The following is a 20,119-nucleotide window of genomic DNA, read 5'->3' as shown; positions in this document are numbered from 1 at the left end:
TTTTAGCTTTAAGGATTCTTTTGAATTCACATGGCCAAAAATTGTGCATAATTCAGAAGAAAGCTGATATGAAAGCTTGGGTTTATTATTTGTAAACTATTTTGCATATGAAAGGATCAATGTGGGGCTATGGAAGACCTCATCACTGAAGAAATATGAATAGGACAAGGAATAAATCCTTCGTGGTTGTAAGGCAGCGCGCTTGTAATCACTGACAACTTGGCCTAAATTGTCAGTGGGCCAGTGTTGGTGTATTATCTGTAGAGAGAAAAGAGCTGTTCTTTCCTTGTGCTTTGTGCTGAGATTTGTGTCCTTGCTCCTGCCGTTCAGTGCTTCCAAGGGAGTTACCACAGTAACAAGGGTAAGAAAATAAAAATTGAGGGTAGTCCTTTTGTTACATTTAGCAGTTTTATGCTGTCAAATATTGACAGACTATTCATGGAGAAGCACTGAAGTAGACACGTGTGAGTCGCGTGCCTTTCCAAAGCTTTTTCTTTCACCAGTGCCCCTCTGTATTTTGTACCTTAGGGTATATGGCACCGGTATGAAGAGCGAAGGAAACCTTTTGGATTAAATCTAGTTTCACAACACAGGATTCTGATGTTTTGCAGAACATCCATATACATCTGTAAATGCTCTCCCTACTAAAAGCACGTAACCAAAATCCACCCTACCTATTCTTAAACTTGGAGAATGCTACTCTTAACCCACAAGTTTTCCCACAGAGGAAAGATGTAGATGACTATTATATGGTCTTAGAAGTCCAGGTTTTGACCTTGTGCTTATTATTTACTGATAAAACCTGTTAAAAATTTATTACAGCCCTGACGATATCTTTTTTCTTGTTGAGAACACAATTTGCAATGTTTATTTTCCATGTACTCCACAGCCCTTTGAACATAAGGGATGCCTCGAATGCTTTATGCTGCAAACAGAAATAGTGTCCCAGCATTTGGAAGCATCTTATACGCAATCAAAACTACAGGTGTGTTTTATCCAAATAGAAGTTTTACCTTTTTAACATTTTATTCCTTTATTTTAAAAATTCAGTATGATTTCCAGCTGCTCTAGAATAGCTACAATTGATTGGATCTTACATTGTGGTTTTGGTTAATTTTCTGACTTCAGACTCATTCTGAAGATACATCAGAACCCCACAGTCCTTGAACATAATCGTTTCTTGGTAGCACACCTTCCAGAAACACAGTCCAGCTTCTCAGCTGGTTTGTATCAATATCTATGTTGATTCATGTCGATATTCCTCTGTTTAGGTTACTGGTTCTTTCTTTATTAATATTAAGGCTCCTTGTCAGAATAACACGTGATTCTTTCGACTCTCAAGTAATTTTGCAGGTCTCACTGGGAAGAGAGGGGAAAAACTATTACATTTCTGACACTGGTCCGCTAAAAGTGTGGGCAAAGAAGAAGCAACTTTTGATTTTTCTGTACTCAAGATGACTTTATAGCTGCTGTTTCTCTTTGAAGGTTTGAAAGGAGATATTTAGTATCTTTAGTAATATGTCACACTCATCAGTTTTTGCAGAGTTTAGCCAATTGGTTTCTTTTTTTAATTAATTTTAAGTTGCTGTACTATTGAGTGAACATGAAAGGCATGCAGGATCATAGAGTGACTATGGATTATCTTACAAATTAATTATTTACATGTTGGCATCCTCTGCTATCCAATAAATTACAAATGTGAAAGTACTTCTAGTACTTGGGCTAGAAATTGAGCTGTCGTGCAAATCTTAACCTTGCGGGAACCAACTGTCGTCTTCTCCATTTCCAGTTGTGAATGTAACATCATACTTTGGACCATCATGAAGTTGAGCACAACTGTAGTTCTGAACAATATGGCAGTTGAAAAAAAATATATCTGGTTTGGTGATTCCATGGTTCATCTTCCTTTGTGTTTCGGTCACGATGTGACAGAGCACTGGCCTAGAGAACTGTGAAGATAGAAAATTTTCACATCTGTGAATATACCACATCAAGTGGGGAAAAAAAAGTGAAAAGACAATATCTCAAATGCATGATTTTAGGATTATGATAGCCTCAGTAGAGTTGCATAGAATTGTTTCATTATGAATTTATAGCCAAAAATAGCAGAAGCGCATCAGCTAGCTTTTGTTTGAAGTAATCTACAAAACAAAGTTACTGACTTGCACAAAAATTCTGTTGAAAGGCAGTAAATTCTATGAAAGGTTACATAAGTGCCAAAAGCAATTAAACTTCTTCAAGGTCACCCTTCATCCTCAAACAATAACTTTGTGCCTAGATATTTACAGTATATTCAGTGTACTATATCACACACACTGATCTGAGACCTCCAGTCCCAGCAAGCAAGCCTAAATCTCTATTAGGAAGACATTGAAAAAAACCAGCTTCGCTCCAAATACATCATTTAGAGATTGAAATGTAGATGTTATTTATTGAAGACGTTTTGCTTGGTTTTTTGTGGGTTTTTGTGTTTTTTTCGTTGGTGGTTTTTTTTTCCTTTCTCAAAGTGCACAGTAACAGGTCTCTAGGTGTTCTGGAGAAATGTGGAATACTGATGGTGTAGATATCTTAGCACAAAATACAAACTTGAAGTCCAGACCCACTCCGCTCTGCGGTATAGTACTTGTACAACCTGTGCTCTGCAGCTGGATATTTTTAATTTTTAATTTTTTAACTTTTTAATAGAGCATATTTCTAAAGCTTTGATATTCCTATGTAGAATGTAAATTGCAGTTTATTTGCCATCCTGGTTTATATCTGTTTTCATCCTTATATTTTAAATGCATGGGGAGTCTCAGGAAGTCTCAAATGTATTCACTCCCTTCACGTGCTTAGGGCCTAAAAGAATATTTGCGTTTGTTTGGAGATGGAATTACACTGTATTTTACCACAATATTCTTAAACTTAATTGACTGTTATTTCACTTATTGTCCCTGTGTGGGGTGAGCCATGTGAAATGGAGCATGGCCAACTGAATGAAAAAAAGTTCTGTTCCTATTACTTCCACTAATTAAGTGATCCTGCAGTTTACCGTGCTGTACTTCTGTTTTCTCATCTATCAGGGGCACTGTCTACCGAAAAATATGGTAGGAGAGTTAGTTTGAGCATGCTGATTGTTATCAAGTCCACACTTTTTCATTGTTCCAAGTAAATTTCAATTTATGATGTGACAAGCAAGAATTAAAAATAGGGAGATGAGATGGAGACAGCTTAGCGTGAATAACTCTATGTGCTGTAGTTAATGGCAATGCAGACACATTATAAAAATATACTATATTTGTTCTTTTTTACTTACCATTTGTCTCTAATGCCTCTTTCTGTCTTTTTTTTTTTTTTTTTATTACACTGGTTGCCTTTTTCCTTATATGCTTTCTGATATCTTGTCCTTCTGTGTTTAAGTGGGGTGGTTTGGGTTTTTGGGGTGGTTTTTGCTTTTTTAATGAGCAGCGCTATCTAGGTGATGAATTTTCAGCTGCCCTAAGGTTCTGATTTGTCTAGGTCAGTCAGCGCTCTGTATCTCTCTGTCTTTGTCTTGGGCTAATCTGGCTGCTAAATTGCTTATGACTCTGCAGTCTCAAGTTAAACAATCAGGACCATTCTTTTCAAGGTGCACTGTGGAAAAAGATTTTTAAAATCTGTTGTTTATACTTAAAAAGATCCCCTGGAAATAAAGTTCATGTAACATGTTGCCAGAGAGTCATAGAAGACCTTGAAAGTCATGCTGAAGATTACTTTCTCTTTCTTGGATTTCAAAAGTGTACTCAGAAATAAGATTTGAAGGACACTTTTGTTAGTGTAAGACAGCAAAACACAGTAGAGCTCGTCCTGTCTTTTAAAAAATTATTAGAAAAATATTGATATCTAAGTGCTTTGTATCAGGTCTATAGCATAGATATTTCACAGAACCAATTCTTTTAACAATTATGGAATATGAAAAGTAGATACAGCTTTTACTGTCTACAAACGCACTTATTTCTCAAGTTGCCCCCAGTTCTTTCACTTGACTCATAAAACCACCAAATTAAAACTTTATAATTGAAATACAAATGACTAAAGATACGCATGCCAGAAGTCTATTACTAAGTCCTTTAACAGGACAATAATTCAAGAAAGTCTTTATGTGCTAGGTGGCAAATCCAGTCATATTTCTAGGCCAAATATATAGAGCATTCAGTAATAAATGTAATTATTGCCCATTTTAGAGGTTATTCCACTTTTCCTTTTATCTAGGTAATATTGGTTTAGGTGTATTGGGTCCAATAAATTGCCTTGAACGCAGTTTAGCAATGATATTTTTATGCTCTTAAATATACCCAATGACATATACATGCCTATATGATATAAATAAAGGTTTTAGGATCCACTTCTCCTGAGATATTTATGCAAAGGCTGACTGTGGACCTTTAACAACACACTATTGGATGAATTATAAAAATGTCTGCAGCACAACCCAGTGACCTAACTGTAGTGCCATGAGATCTGAACTCGGGACTGAAGTCCTGTAGTACTGCACAAACATTTTCTTTAAAATATGTGACAGAATAAGAAATTAATCTGAGGGAAACCTCAGACCAGAAAGGTCAAAGAAAAAGGCTACCTTTGGGGATTAAAAAAAGAGAGGCAAGAGACGTCATATAGGAATTCCACACATTTTGGTAAGGTACTGAGCCTGCTCAGCTTCTACTGAAATTGCTGTGGGGGTACCTAGGAGTTTGCAGGACCAAACCCCTAATGTCTTATCAACACCTTTCCCACAGCAGTCAGCTGTCCTCAAAATACGTAATATGTATGCAGCTCACACCTCACGACATCATTAGAGGCAGCACTAATCTTCAGAAAATGTTTGTATCATTAGCCCAGTTGACTTCAAAGGAAGCAAATTGTATAGCTGTAGAACATTTCTCTCACCTATAAAAGTCAGGAATAACAAAATCTACGCCTACAGATGGAGTAGAAGCGACCTAATAGGACTTGTTAAATTTCCTAACTGCATTATATGAAGTATAATTTAGTTTTTGTTCTTTAAGGCACAAACTGTCATATATTGGTATACACTCGTAAAATAGGAGATATTTTTCAAAAGATATTTTTCTCTTCTCTACATATCAGCCAAATGATTAAAGCAAGACAGAAGCTGTAGACAGCTGTGGGAACACCTACCCAGTTACAGACAAAATCCCAGTAGATAATCATACAAAGCAAATATTTTACTATTTCCACAGGCTTCTGTTACAGGATGCAGTGTCACTTGCTAATGATAATACCGAAGTCTTGCATTGCTTTTTACTGACAAGATGTAATTCCCATTTCCATGGGCTCATTTTATAGGTTCTTACATATATACAAATTTTAGCCTGATATTTATGTTAGCATACTTTAAGTTCACTACATGAATAACAAGTTTGGATATTTTTAGCAAAGACCGACCAGTTTGGTTTTGGCACATTGTAAGCCAAGTGTCCTCTAAATTCACTTTGCAATTATGTCCTCTATTAAAATAGAGTGGGTAAACAATAGGCTAACTCACTTAAGGTAATAAATGAGAAATTATGAAGACTCTTGATGCTAAATATGTTGCATTTTTCATTGAATTAAGATAAAATTACTGGGCACAGGTGCTTTTGTAATTGGGACTCATTTGGAAAATGTTAGTGTTCAGTGACCCTCAAAGTTGAATAGCTGGGGTTTGTGGTGTTGTTATGATGCTGTGCCATTTCCAGTACTGTTGGAATGCCATCTGTCCTCACATTGCAATAGTTTTTCTTATATTACAGAAGATTTTTTTATGTATTTAGCTGCAGTTCTCAGTTCTGTTATCTGCTGGAAATTCCAAATGTCTTTTTTCTTAAGAATCTTTCTTGCAACTGCACAAGCTCTCATCACCAGAAACTGTATGATAGTAGAACAATTGTCCTGTATACAGAATGGGCTTGAATATCCTCCATAGTTAACTATTTATTAATAGTTAAAATCAATAAACTTATACAGGTTTGTTCTTTTATAACTGGAATCAGGCTGCTCTTTAAATGTTTTTGTTTGTTTGTTTGTTTGTTTAGTTTTGTTTTAATTCTTATGAAGGCACACTTCAAAAAAGTGTAAGGTAGAAAAATCTGGCAGCCAGAATGATCTTATAGAGCAAATATAGCTTGTCAGAATGTACCCAAACCGAAATTTTGCTGGGTTATTATTAGGTCTTGTATAGATCTAATAGGATTGATTAAAGATTTCCCTGGCTTTAAGTGCCTTAAGGCATTGCTCTCTGGTTAGTTCTAGACTTCAGGCTCTATGGCCAGTTGTGATTTTCTCCACCCTATTAATGTGACAGAGAAGTAAAATTGGTCTAAGCATAAGCTGTTTAGGACCAGCAATGTTTTCTGGGGGGGGTGATGTATGGGGGTATTCACAGTTTTTGAGATAGTAATAGAACTGCAAGACAACATTTTATTGAAAGTTAAAATACCTTTATTGTATTAATTTTCTATTTTTTTTTCATATAAAAGATTCTAGTAATAGAAGACTGAAGCATAAAACAAGAGAACACAGAATTACTACAGGGAACCAGTAAAGAATTAAAAAAGTTGTGGGTAGTTAAATAGCTATTAATGCTCCAATCTCAGCTTATTGCACATTTATAAAAATTCAAAAAGTATCGGTGTCAATCCTATTGTTCCACTCTCTGCAAAGAGGGGTGTTGAATCTTTTCTCTGTCTTATTTCTATTTAGAGCTCTTGATAGCCTGACCGTTATAAACATTTACTTTGGAAGCTACCGCGTAGGCTACTCTAGACATGTACGATTTTGGAACGGAACAAGTGCTTGACAGTGAATAGTTTATTTGATTAATTTTTTTGTTTTTTCCTGTACTAACATGAACCATCTACAAGTAGTTTTTTTTCTTGCTACTGTTATTATTATTAGGAAATATTCTAACATATAAGGGCCATTCAACTCCTGTTAAAAATAAAAAGAAAAAGTAGGAAGTTGCTTCCTTGCCGTTCTTTGTGCAAGTGAACGTGTATGCTGATAACCAGAGTATTTGAAAATATATAAATGGGTACTGTCAAAAAAACCCTCACCTCCCTACCCCTCCCCACCCCCAAAAAAGAATAACTTATGCTCTAGAGAACTTGCAGTGACCTTCAAATCTAAACATATCAGCAAGTGTAATAATGCTTTGTTCAACATTAACTGTATTCTGGAAGAAAATGTAGAAACGCACATACCAAAAGTAACAAACCTATCGCTTTCTCTAACTCTCATGAAATTGTCACCTTGTGGGACTTGTAAAATGATCAGATTGTTTTTTCTTAAATATTGGAAGCAAATCTTTTAATATTATAGTTTATTGAATTTTCATTTTATCTTGTCAGTTAGGAAGGATAAGAACCAAGACATTAAAAAATGAATTAGACGTGATATTTAATCTCAATCTTGTGCTATCTTTTTCTTCTCACACTTGTGCACAGACATACAAGTGCAATTATATCCAAATTAATATATTATTTATGTCAAGATTATATATCATGCTAGGTATTGGATATTATAAATTATATATAATTATATATGCCCACATATGGGGTACGCGTGCACTGAGCACTACTTAGATTCTTTTATGGTGGTCATTATTGATTAAAATATAATTCAGACTGTAAACGTTTAACCTCACTAGGTTCCAAAATTATATGATATATGGAGTTCTCTTTAGTGTTTGATTTTCCTGAACAGCCTACCTAACAGCTGACTCCAATAATTTCAGGGTTTTTTGTATTCTCATAAGTTTCATACAAACTTATGCATGTCTGCTGTGTGACAAGGAGATAGGGATGTTTTGTCCTCATCTTAATGTAGATTATTATTTATGGGTTTCACAAAGTCAGTACAAAGAAAAGTATTTCTAAGTTTTGTCTTCAGTTAATTTAGGTAATTTTAGCACGCTCTGTTGTATAATCTTACCAGAATTTTCTGTGGTTTGCTTTTGCTTAATCTTCTCAAAACATGTGACTTGGATATCGTCTGTATTGTTTGCAGGCTAATATAAGTAAATACATCACTTTATCTCTGTGTTGAAAGCTGAGGTACAGTGAATCATCATAGAGCTCCTCTTATTGATCCTAAGAAAACTGATTGCATACATTTTCATGAGGGTTCCCCCCCGGCAACTGCGTGGAAATATAAATAAGAAACTGCACTTGTTACAAGGAAGCGAGGCAACTGAAAACGTTGGTTTAACGTTCTACTAGAAAACACGTATTTAAATTATCTGAAGTATGTAATGCTTTCAAAATAAGCTGTATTAGAAAAAAAAAAAAAAGCAGAATTCAGAGCACATTGATAAACAGATGTGCCTTCTTTGTGCATAGCTAGGTATTTTGGGAATTGCTTTGAATTGGCATCCATTGCCTATTTAGATGCCCTACAATAGTTCTCCAGCTATTTCTGTGAAGGGCACTGCTCTCCTACAAGTCCTCTCTCCTTTAGCAGCCCTTTGCAGCTGTCTTGGAGGCATTTGGGTAACAACTTAAACACTAGATTATAGAATTGTCTAAATGCCTGAGCATAGTTAGTAGAGTTCCACTCCATACGGCAAATGCAAATACATTTTGTATATTACAAGAGGAAGGTGACCTATTATTATTTTCATCATCTGTTTCTGTGTTTCTTTCTTATCTTTAAGCACATTTGTGAGTTTGCTATACATCATGGTGGACTTGCCTGGAGAGGGTGCTTTGCTCTGGATGACTGTCATCCTCCAGCTCTCTGGAGTTCAGGGAGCACTGTACTGGCTCTCATGTAGAAAGGATGTTCAGTTAGAGATCAGCTCCACTGGTTTGAGGTTGTTAGCAACTAGTTTTTTCCCCAAGGAAAATGACTTTAACTGCGAGAATTATGTAGTAGGAAATACTACAAACAGTGCTTGAAAACTTCAAGGTAACTTCCCTAGCTCTTTGAGAAATGATAAACTTTTTGAATTTTTTTTTTCTTTTAGAGTAGTTTTTTTCAAGAGAGGAAGGACCTCAGAACACATAGCAAAGAAAAATTTTAAAACAGTAATGTACATATTATGTCCAACATGATACAGTGCTGGGAGGCAGCTGCATGTGTGAGGGAAAATTCTGTGCTGGTAGTAATATTATGAAAAGGGTGATTCAGGAAATTAACATCTAAATATGTCATCTATCATCCCAAATGATCTATTTGAAAGAACAAGTCCTTTCCCTCTGATGGATGTTCAGCCATTTGAGATTATTGAGAATGTTCATCTCAGAGAAATTCTATTGCAACGAACACAAATGCATGGAAAATGTGAAGAAAAGACAATGTGGTCTTTTGGTATCCATGTTAAAGAAGTCCTAACAATTTTCACTTTTAATGGGAGTGAGGTTGTCCTAGATTACCTGCAAAATTATGATTGTTGTGATCAATGCTCAATGTTGGCATAATGTATGCCAGTAAGCAGCTATTTTCCAGCTTAAAGATGTTTTAATATGGTGCAAATAATAATTAAAAAAAAATAAATCTAAGACAATTGTATTTACTTAAGAAGCAGTATGTAGAAATTTAAAGATTTGGTACGTTGTAGGATTTGCAGTCCTTTGAGAAGAATTACTCTATATGAATGTAACTCTGTAGATGTTAATTAAATAGAAATAAAAAATGAACTATGCCTCTCCCACTTACTGTTGAATACTATTGACTCTGCAATAGAGCAAAGCTAGTTACCTCTGCTGTATACACAAATATATGTATATACATATATGACTACCCTCTCTGTCATAGAAATATATGGGGTGATGACTGTTACTAGAATTGGACCTGTCATTTATTTCTGCATGTGAGTTAAACTGTGGAATATTTTGAAGTGAGGAAATAAAGAAATGCAATACAATTATTTCCTTTATAGTATACCTAGATATTAATACATATCTGTCTGTGATTTCTGTTGTGGAAAGTAATAGATACTCAATTACTTTTAAATGGCTGAAATTTGTAGGGCTAGGAGAGCGAGTCAAAAGTCTATCACACAATCTGCTGTGAACTTCTGTAACTGTAAATAGTGCTAATCAAAAAAGAGGTGGGAAGGAAAAGGTGATAGGATTTGACACCTTTTTCTTGACTGAAATAAATATGTGAGGCATTACATGGCAGTTGGCTTGTGTGTGCACGTGATATACAAAGTCCCTGGTTTCCAGGAGCAGTCAGACAGAACTGACTTTGGAAAGGAAATATTTCTGGCTCTTGCACTATGCCCCTTGCCCAGAAAAGCTCTGACAACTTCATCCACCGGCGACATGTACAACTGCTCTAGTTTTTCACAGTAAGTGCTACAAATCTTTGAGCAATTTTGGGTTTCCTAGACATGACAATAAGCTATTTCCATCCCAAAGGAATAAGGCATCTCCCAGGAGAACACAAACTGTTTGAATGTGCTGAGAAGAGGGCCTTGGTTGTTTCCTGTTTGTAGCCCCTTTGCAGACCATCCGTTTAGTAGCCGCAGTGGAGGCGGGTGAATGGGAGCAAGCCCCAGCCCGGGGGGTGTCTCTGAGGCTGGCCTCACTCAACGTGCCAGAAGGTTGTCACAAAGTGCAACCAGGCACAGCAGGCATGCCAAAGACAAGTAGTCTTTGAATTTTTGTTGATAGGGCCAGTGAAGCCTTCTGTAGTGAAAAATGTGTTTCTGGGCAAACTCCAGTGATTTCTGCATTTAAAGTTTATCAAAACAGTCTATGAATATGCATATCAGGACATTGCCCATCATTAGAGAAAAATTGTCATGACTCTTATAGAACTAGGTTGGGTTTTTTTGGTCCTTGGGTATCATGAACTTGCACTCTGCCAGAAATTGCTTTGTTTGTTTGCTTATGTTCAAAATGTGCAATCTTCTTGTTAGATCAGTATGAGTATCCTTAAATTTTATTTTTTTTTTTAACATGGAAATTCAATATCACTAGAAACCCTCAGTGTAGAAAAGAGTAATCTTGTGAGAGTCTAAGTAACAGGAAATGAATGTGTTGATGGAACTCACGTTTGTGTTGGCAGGTCATCTGGCAACACTCCTGTCAATAGCACTCTGGCATCACATGTGAACAAACACTGACTAGAGAGAGTTGTGCAGCCACACCAGAGAGCCATGTGGGAAAAAGAAAGATCTGATAAGACTATTTCTAATATAGGAAAGAATTGAACCACATATCAAAGTCAAAAAACGTTCTGAAAGATGGAATTCAGTTGACCTACCTTTGCAATTTTATTTAGCAGTTGAGGATATTTTAATAAGAATGCATGCTTTGAGAAGAAAGAAAATCTGTATGATGTTAGAAATTAAAAATATATAAAGCATAACTGAAGGAAATTTCAAAGGCATGAAGCAGAATTGGGCTTTTGTCATTTATTCCAGTGCAGACTTTGGAAAAGAACTCAAAGAAATAATGAGTTTGGCTTGCTTCTCTATCGTAAGTATTCTGAAAGTTTTGCTGCAAGCAAAGTGCACACCAACGGAGTCTAGTTTCATCTGCAAGAATATACATTAAATGCATTGTAAACAATTTTGCTTATTTCAAATATCTGAAATGTAAAGCTTGATTTTCAGTCAAGCTTGTAAGGTTTCACCAGGAGGATGCTGTAATTTCTAAATTATTTCAAAGAAAAAAAGATAAAAGGATTGATGATCCTTGAAAAAAATGTTTGCTTGCAAAATCCTGTATTGAAAAGCTTTGAGGAGAGCTCAGAAGGCTTTAAGCAAATTGGAAAGGAGTTCAGAAACTGTTTCCGAACCGTTTCACTCTGGAATACTTGATGGCATTTTTATTAGGTAAGCTGTCAGTCTAGTAAATAGGCTTCATGCAGACAAATAATGGCATATTCATTTTTTATTAGGAGAGATTATTTTTAATAACAAAGGATCTTGTTTGCAAAGTCTAGCTCAAAGACACCCACATCATCAGCAAATGGATAAGCCTTCAGAAATATTTATTTGTATTGTAGTCTGAAAATGTTATAGATTAAAAGTACCCACATGAGATGCAAGAAAGCTCTGTGGCATTCTGGCCAGAAGGACAGAACTCCAATCTACAAGACCCAGTCGTAGCCTGGCAAGACACCTTCTTGCCCTCTGTTCTGCTATCCTCCACGTGAGAATTGTGGTGGGGTTTTAAACTAGAACTCAAGACATACAGATCAGTGTCAGCTTACAGTAACAATATGAAAAATAATTGGAGATGATGGTTGTGCAATAGCTGAAGGGATGCGATGTTTATCAATTAGAAACGAGACAGGGAATGAAGCAGACCTCCCACTGCTCCCTTGGCCGGAGTCTGGGCACTGCAGCTGTGGCAAGTGATTTTTAAAGGCTGTTACAGAATCTGGTCCTACTGGTTAAGACAATCATATGAAAACTGAAACACCTGGAAGAATATTATGTTTTGCTTTGGGAGAGAAAAAACAGGAAGACTTCTAGGATATAATATTGCACTTGAATATTTTGAAGGATGAGAATTGGAAATTTTCTTGCTTTCCGTTTTCCTAGAGGTAGGAAATGCTATAAGGGTTTGAAAACATGACACTGGGAAAGTGTTTTCTTGATGACAGCCTCACCTAAATATCCCAAACTTCCCCCGTTTCTGTAGAAATGAGTACACCATGCTGAGAAATTGCGTATATATGCTGTGTGTATAATTTGCTAAACTACAATCTTGAGAAGGAATCAAATTCTGAAACGAGAGGCACTATGCACAGGCATTTATTCTCCTGAGTTAATAAGGCTTCAAGCTGGGCAGTTTTCCTGGCATGCCGCGTGGATTTACTGGTGCAGGTAGTCAAGAAATCAGGTGAATGTGTGTGCTATCATTCACTGTACATAATGTCTCTCATACTCAATGGAAAGCAATTTAAGTTTGCAGAACTGTAATAGTTCTTTCAGTCCAAACAGGCGAATCACTCAATACAGATATGAAATGACATTCATTATTTAACAAAACAATTATTTTTATTGTTTCTTTTAATCTGTTCACTTTCTCATCACTTTTTCTCGTAGTCAGTTTCTCTATAAAACTGACAACTCCTCACTAAAGAGCTGTTAAACAGAGACTATGTTACAAATAGTAATCAGCCAGGTTTGTTTTCCTCTGTTCTCCATCATTTTTGAAAACTTTGTATTTGTTAATAATTCAATGCAGGATGAGTGACATGAGGAAAGTTCTGAAGTTCTAACTTTTCTTTGCAGAGAAATTAGTTTGATTTGTTCCCTGTCCCCATTCCCCTTAACAGTTTCAAGATGTCTTGCAGACAATCTGATGGAAGCCAAATCCCTAAGGGTAGTTTCAAACTCTTCATTATCTGAAACTTATAACAAAAAGAGGGGCTCATCAATGCTATTTTTTAAATTTGATTATTTTCTGGGAATATATTGTATCACAGTAAGAATAAATCATTAAGTTTTGATTTGGGTTTTAGAGGGGTTTTTTATTGTTTGTTTTTTTAGCAGAGGTATATTTTGGAAACACTGACAAATCTTACATTCCTTCCATGAATTTTAGTGAACTTTGAATTAGACACTGGAAGATGAATACTTTATAAAACAAATGATTCTGTAGAACTAAGAATAACAAGGTGGTCATGGCAATCATCTCATGACTATCAGCAATTATGGTACATGCAGTCTTTCTAGTTACTTTATGTCTCATTGTAGTGTACAGGCAATGATACACATATCAGAATATCCAGTTAATTTAGTAATACGTTTTTCAGATTTTATGGGTTATTTCTTTTTGAAATAATTCCTTGTCATGGTCTAGTATTTAAGGCTGTAAAATGGTGAAGTTATCAAGCTAAATTAAACTATACCGAAGTATAAATACAGTGCAAGCTCTCTATAAAAAAAGCAGTGCATATTTGTCCTGTTCATGTCCCTTTGAATCTTAAAAGTTGCAGGACATGAAAAAACATGCATAAACTGGCTAATATTTCAGTGGAAGGAAATTCACTGCTTATATAAAGTGATAGCCTGGATTGTTGAGTAGCTGCCCTATACAGAAGTCCATTTGGAGGGTAAGGAGGTAAGTGAAAGGCATGAGATGGAACACGTTTTGCCAGCTCGCAATGACGTGAGGTCCCAGAAGGCAGAGGGTGCAGACAGTTGAAGTAAGCTAAAGCACTTCATAAACAGCTTGAACTCAGGGTCTAAATCTTTCCCAGAATCCAGAAGAGTCAGAGGAATACGAGTTCTGAAAATCCTCTTTTTTTTTTTTTTTTCCTCCTTTAAAAGCCTCATCTAAATGTTTGCACAAAAAAAAAAAAATGTAATTTACCTTGTACTTCATTATGATCTTACTTAGTAACATACAAAACAATATACTGCCCAGTCACTTTTGCATGTTCAGTTTTCAAGTAGAAAGTCTTGATTACTTATATGGAAGTAGTCCTTTATGAGGGAGTGCTTTAATGAGAATTAATATTAAAACATGCCCTTTAGAAAATTTTCTGAAAATGTAGTGTCTACAGTAGTTCACAGTTTGCAGTATCTGACCTCTTGTTTTCTTGTTTTTATCATGATTTTTCAAATGTGACTTTTCTCACAATTTAGCTACATTAACTGGTTATTTTATGTTCTTTTTATTATTATTTCCCATGTCCAGCAAAATGCCTCAGGAGAGAAAGAGAATTTTCACGTGGCCTCGAGAAAGGAAGAAAACCGGAGCATCCAGGAGTGCGATTCTCAAGATGTAAGCATAGCTCACCTAGAAATCAGTTTCTATTCTAGATTGTACGAAAATTTTAATGCCTTAGGCAATTATCCTCATGACTTACCTTTCCTGGTCAAGCTGGTACATATATTTTACAAACCAGCTCTGTAGAGCTTTCGTGGGGAGAAGAGCAGTGGAATAGATGTGATTTGATGTTTAACTATGTAAAGAATTGGCTTGTTCCTGGTTAAAGAACTGCTGCATTACAGCGAGATGCAAAACCTTGTTTACATATTGTTTCCACTAATCAGCAGGAACAGCTGTCACAGTTGCTTCATTTGATAAAACAAAACCTTTGGGGAGATGTAAGAGGTGACAGTGTAACTGTTGAAAATATGTAATCTTGTCCATTGCCAGTCTAGGAAAGCCACAAGCTGTGTTATTCTTATGACACGTCTGACAGAAAGCTAAATCTGTTGCTTTTGCTGAGGCAAAACTCTCATTCAAACAGCATGGTGGGAGCTGTTAACAGAAATCCCAAATGCATGTATTATGGCTGCAATTATACCGATGCAAATAAAACAGGAAAGACAGAAAGGATGAGGGACAAAAGTTGTTGAGAGAGTGTATCATCTACTCAATAGCCTGAAAAGTATAGTGCCACCTTGACTAATTCGCAGAATAAATGCAGAAGACAGCAGGAAAAAGACCCTCAAAACGGCTCTGGAATGAACTAGGGAACACATTACCTACGTCCAAATACAACAAACTCCTTTGGAGGTAGCTGGGTAGCTTGCTGGTAGCGATCATAGCAACGTGTAGAAAAATTTAGAAAAAAATCTTAGATAATTCAGTATACAACAAATTGTAAGAAGCTGTATATATTATCCATTTATTACAGGTATGTTACTAGTTTTATTAATTATCAGTTATAAGTGACTTCCCCTCTGCTGCATCCTCTAGAGGGGGACAGAGACAAGGAGAAATTATGTATCCAGGTGAAGAGGGCATAATTTGCTGTTGCATATTTGTTAATGTGTGAAGACAAAAGAAACTTCACTTCTTATTAATAAAAATTGAAGAAGAAGAATGAATAAGATGTGAAATTCTGAAGTCGGAGTGAACTCCATTTAGATTATGACTAGAGATTGGTTATCACCTGGGAAAGTTATGGAAAGTTTGATGGAATATAGGTTACTTTAGGTAAAGGCTGAATTTATTTAGGCTGAATATTTGTGGAAAGAGGTTCAAGCAAGGTTCTGTTTTTTTACAGAAGTGAATACATTAAAGCAGAGAGCAAAAAAGAAAAGTTGTTAACGCATTTCACAAATCAAGAGAGTATTTAATTTCTCTTCATTTCAAGACACCTAAAAGGTGCACTTTACCATAAAATCAAGGATTCGGTTATTTTGATTAGGGGGTGGTGGTGTGGTTTTGTGCTTCTAGCAACTAGTATTTTTAGTCGTTTAGTCAGCATGGTATGAAAAATTTGTTTGAGAAAGCAGAAGACGACTCTAACTGATGTTAGAAGTCTTGAGGAGTTGACCTATTTTTCATTATTCCAGTTAAATTAAAATCTAACTCTGTTCCCTCCCTAGTACCATTATAATTCAAAGAAAAAGAAATTAGGCTATATATCTAAATTTGAGTAATAGGGTTAAGTTTTATATCATTTACTCTCTCAATTATCATATTTTAAGACCAATTCTATATTCTATGGGACTCACATTTCTTTTAAATTTTAAATCTTTAAGGTTTGTTAAATCTACATTTGGCAAAACCTCCTGTATGGAGAATAAAGAAGTAAAATTAGAGAAAGCATACCATAGGGATATTCAAATTCACTGTACTTTGCTAGGTAAAATTCTTTATTGTAAAATTAAGCAGGCATTAGTTTTATCAGTCTTATCGTGCTTTTAAACATGTTGCTATAAATTTATTTTCCAGCTGAGAAATGTATATTATGTAATACACATAGATACATTCGCTTCACATTTTAAACAGTCAATCAAGGATTCACACGAGTATACAAAGATTTCACTGCTCTGTGCTTGCAGTGCCTGTTGAGGGAAATGGCTTTGAGAGCTGAGTTAAAAAAAGGTTTTAGGACAGCTTCATCTACAAACAGGAAACCATAAACAGTGTGGTATTTATCCCAATTAGAAACAGAATTTCCAGTGTAATTAAAAACATTACAGGTACAGGAAAACATGTTCTTTTTACTTTAAGTGGGACTTTTAAGGTATGTGTTTTTTTTATTTATTTCCATAGTAATTGGAGATAAAAATTGTTTAGCTAGTTGTTTTGTTTTGTTTTTTAATAAATAAAAGCAATTGATGGATATGATTCAAAGAGAATTCCAGGAGTTGGTTCTTTGTGCAGATAGCGGAAAAGCAACACAGAGCCAGGAGCTATTTTGAAGTGCAACAACCTGCATAGTGAAGCAGGACAAACTGCAACAATCCTGTCCTAAAAGCGAAAGAGTAGATCTATGAATATAGCTCAAGTAATAGACAATATACATAATATTTTATAGAAGGACTTAGTTTAGAATTGTGGCTGCGTTCAAAGTACTGGATTTTCTTGCCAGAGGGACATTAAATCATTCTTTTTTCAGAGAATTTTCTCTATTTCTATGCTACCTTCCACAAACTGACCCGTGAAGTTTTATGAGATATCTGTCTGCACTCACGGGATTCCACATATGAATTTTCAAAAACTGATCATTTGGAGCCTGTCATGGGAGAATAAAATATCTGAGTTTGCCAGAATCCCCTGATTTCACTTTAACTACCACACAAACTTCAATTATGAAAATGGGAAAGTTTTCTTGTAAACCTAAGGATTGATTAAAGAAAGGTAGTAAAATTTTCAAAGGGAACTAAAGCATTAAAATATGTTTTCACAACTGTTCCAACCATTTTACAAGTCTAAGGACTTACCTTGACCACTTTTTGTCCTGTGGGTTGCTCACAGTGGTTTTTTCCCTGGTTGTTTAAGTTGAAATTTTTTTCTTTCTCTTACACATACTGTCTGTCTGAACATGGATTGCATGGGACATAATAGTGCAGATGACGACATTGGGCTAGCAATCTCTTCCCACCTTTTATTATGATTTTTTATATCTTATGTTAACACATAACATATTTTTTTTCCTAAAGGTTCATATTACTTCAATAGTACAAACCTGTCATTTGTACCTGTGAACTGTGAACGTATTCCACAGACTTGGGAATACATTAGAGTTTTTCCTCATAATTTTATCATTATTTGGTTGTATGTGTTTATGTGTGTTTTTATCAGAAGCTTTTACAGCTGCTAAACTCCCAGTGAAGGAATTAAAGGCTGGATGGTTGAGAATGTATGACAAGTTCTCATGTGCCATTTTTAAAAGAAAAATAAATGAAGGTTGAGGCCAAGATAAAAGACCAGGACCTTAATGATTATGCTTAAAACTCTGTTGCTTAGAAACCTGATATTTCAGCAACATTTTCTCAGAACTTTGCAAAGATCCTCTGATGATGTCTCTGACAAAGAAAATGTGATTATATTTTGGAAGTGTTACTGAGTAAAGACTGACTAGAGAAGAATGTGCAATATTTCAGTTGTTAAGGAAAAAAAAAGGGAAATAGCAGGTTGCTGGTCTCAATTGATATTTTTTAGTCTGTATAGCTAAAAATCCCTCTCAGATTTGTAATCCTACTGCGATTTCTTCTTATGGTTTTATGCATGTTCAGAATAATTAATGTAATTTACATTGGAATGAATGGAAATAAAGATTTGTTTACAAATGGGATAGAGGCAGACCAAATTCTATTAGCAAATTTTGAAATTAAATGCTGCTGATACCTTAGCTGTCATGAAATTTGATGTGGGACCTGTAGTAGCCAGAAGTAGGTAGGATATCCTGTAATATAACATCTTCATTATCTCAGATCATGTGAAATTTATCAGACAAAAAAAAAATATCAATTTTCTTTTTAAAGTTTCCATTATTTAGATGATGATGATGATTATTATTATTATTATTATAGGAATCTTGTGAAAACTACTTTTTCTTAGTCTTGTCCGGAGATATTTTCCCTATGACTGGCTCATGAAAGTCTCTGTGCAGAGCTAGAGTTCTACAGAGCTCTTTTCCCTGTATCATTTCCCTTTTCCCTCTTCCCAAAACCTTTTGGGAGCTTTTTTTGGCTTTTATACCAGAATGTACTTTGTGCCTTTTTCATAACAAGCAATTCTTACGTGTGCAACACGTCATTTAAACCCACCTATTTGGTAGTGCTAAAACATCAAACAATTTATAAAGTGATTCTTTGTTCTCATCGTAGGTTTCTTGCTCTTTGTCCCTGTAGTCTTCTCTGATAAATAAAAGTGATAGTGCTTTTATTTACTGCCTTAATTTCCTGCAGTAAACAAACACTGCATGTTCATTAATCATTCAGTGACAAAGGACGCCGAGTATTGGAGCAAAACTTGTACATGTTTCTAAGCAACCACGATATTTTGCTTCATTTTTCTCTATCAGTTTCAATTGCAGACCTTTGATCACATTATAGTGCCCCATTGCTTTCCAAAGGGAGTAATGAGAGAAAAAAGAAATCATCATTATAACAAAATTTCAACCTGATAAAATTCTTAAGGTGAATTCAGTAATTCTGTTCCCTAAATGACGACAGTGAAGGTCATAAGAAGTTACATCAACTTAGTTTAACCATCCACTCAGTATACTGTGCTCTAAAATAGGAGAGGGATATGAAGAACTGCAGATGTGTCTTATGAAAACATATATTCACATTTTACATACATCCTGCTCCATATCTTCTAAACAATGAGGGTCAAAGGAGATTGAAATACAGATCTCTAATAAATTCACGAGCAGATCTGGTAAAACATGTCCTTGAAGAAACTGCGGACCTAACTTGACTAATGGTGTTATTTCTGCTGCAGAATGGCATTTTAGTAGAACATCATCTATTTTGCATATATGTAAATGGTAAATGTGAAAGCAAACTCTTAAGGAAATGTTTCATGGAAGTGTGGGAATTATTTTGACAAGAGGAAAAAAAAAAAAAGAGAATAAAGCATCCAGTCATATTCAGGAGTGGGTATAACTGCACGCACACTACTGATTTCATTGAAGCCGTTTGCTCTATGGCAGCACAAAATTGCAATTTCCAAAGTCTCAGTTTCATAACAAGTCACTTTCTAAAGTGGAAAATTTGTATCATTACAGGGAGGAAGAAATAAAAAATCAAAATATCCATTCAGTCTGGGGAAAAAAAAACTTGTCAAAGTGTGTACTTCATGTAGTAAAGAGCTAAAATCTCAGTATTCAAAAAATTTCAATCACTCTGAGGTACAAGTGGTCACAATTTGTTATATGAACAAGTAGGACTTAGCCCTCTTAAAATATGAGTGGTCTGCAGCACATATGGTAG

At 35.3% G+C, this 20,119-nt stretch overlaps 1 protein-coding gene across 1 annotated transcript in view; it reads left to right on the top strand.

The window, feature by feature from the left end:
- LUZP2 (leucine zipper protein 2) overlaps positions 1-20,119 on the top strand; it is a 200,778-nt gene that overhangs the window by 172,411 nt on the left and 8,248 nt on the right. Inside the window, exon 10 of the mRNA XM_074148768.1 lies at positions 14,631-14,717. Within this exon, the coding sequence (XP_074004869.1) occupies positions 14,631-14,717 (87 nt within the window). The remainder of the gene's footprint in view (positions 1-14,630; positions 14,718-20,119) is intronic.

This window comes from Numenius arquata, chromosome 6 (assembly GCF_964106895.1).
Source record: "Numenius arquata chromosome 6, bNumArq3.hap1.1, whole genome shotgun sequence".
Lineage (NCBI taxonomy): Eukaryota > Metazoa > Chordata > Aves > Charadriiformes > Scolopacidae > Numenius > Numenius arquata.
The sequence above is the reverse complement of the archived record's forward strand: the minus strand, read 5'-3'. Positions and strand labels throughout refer to the sequence as shown.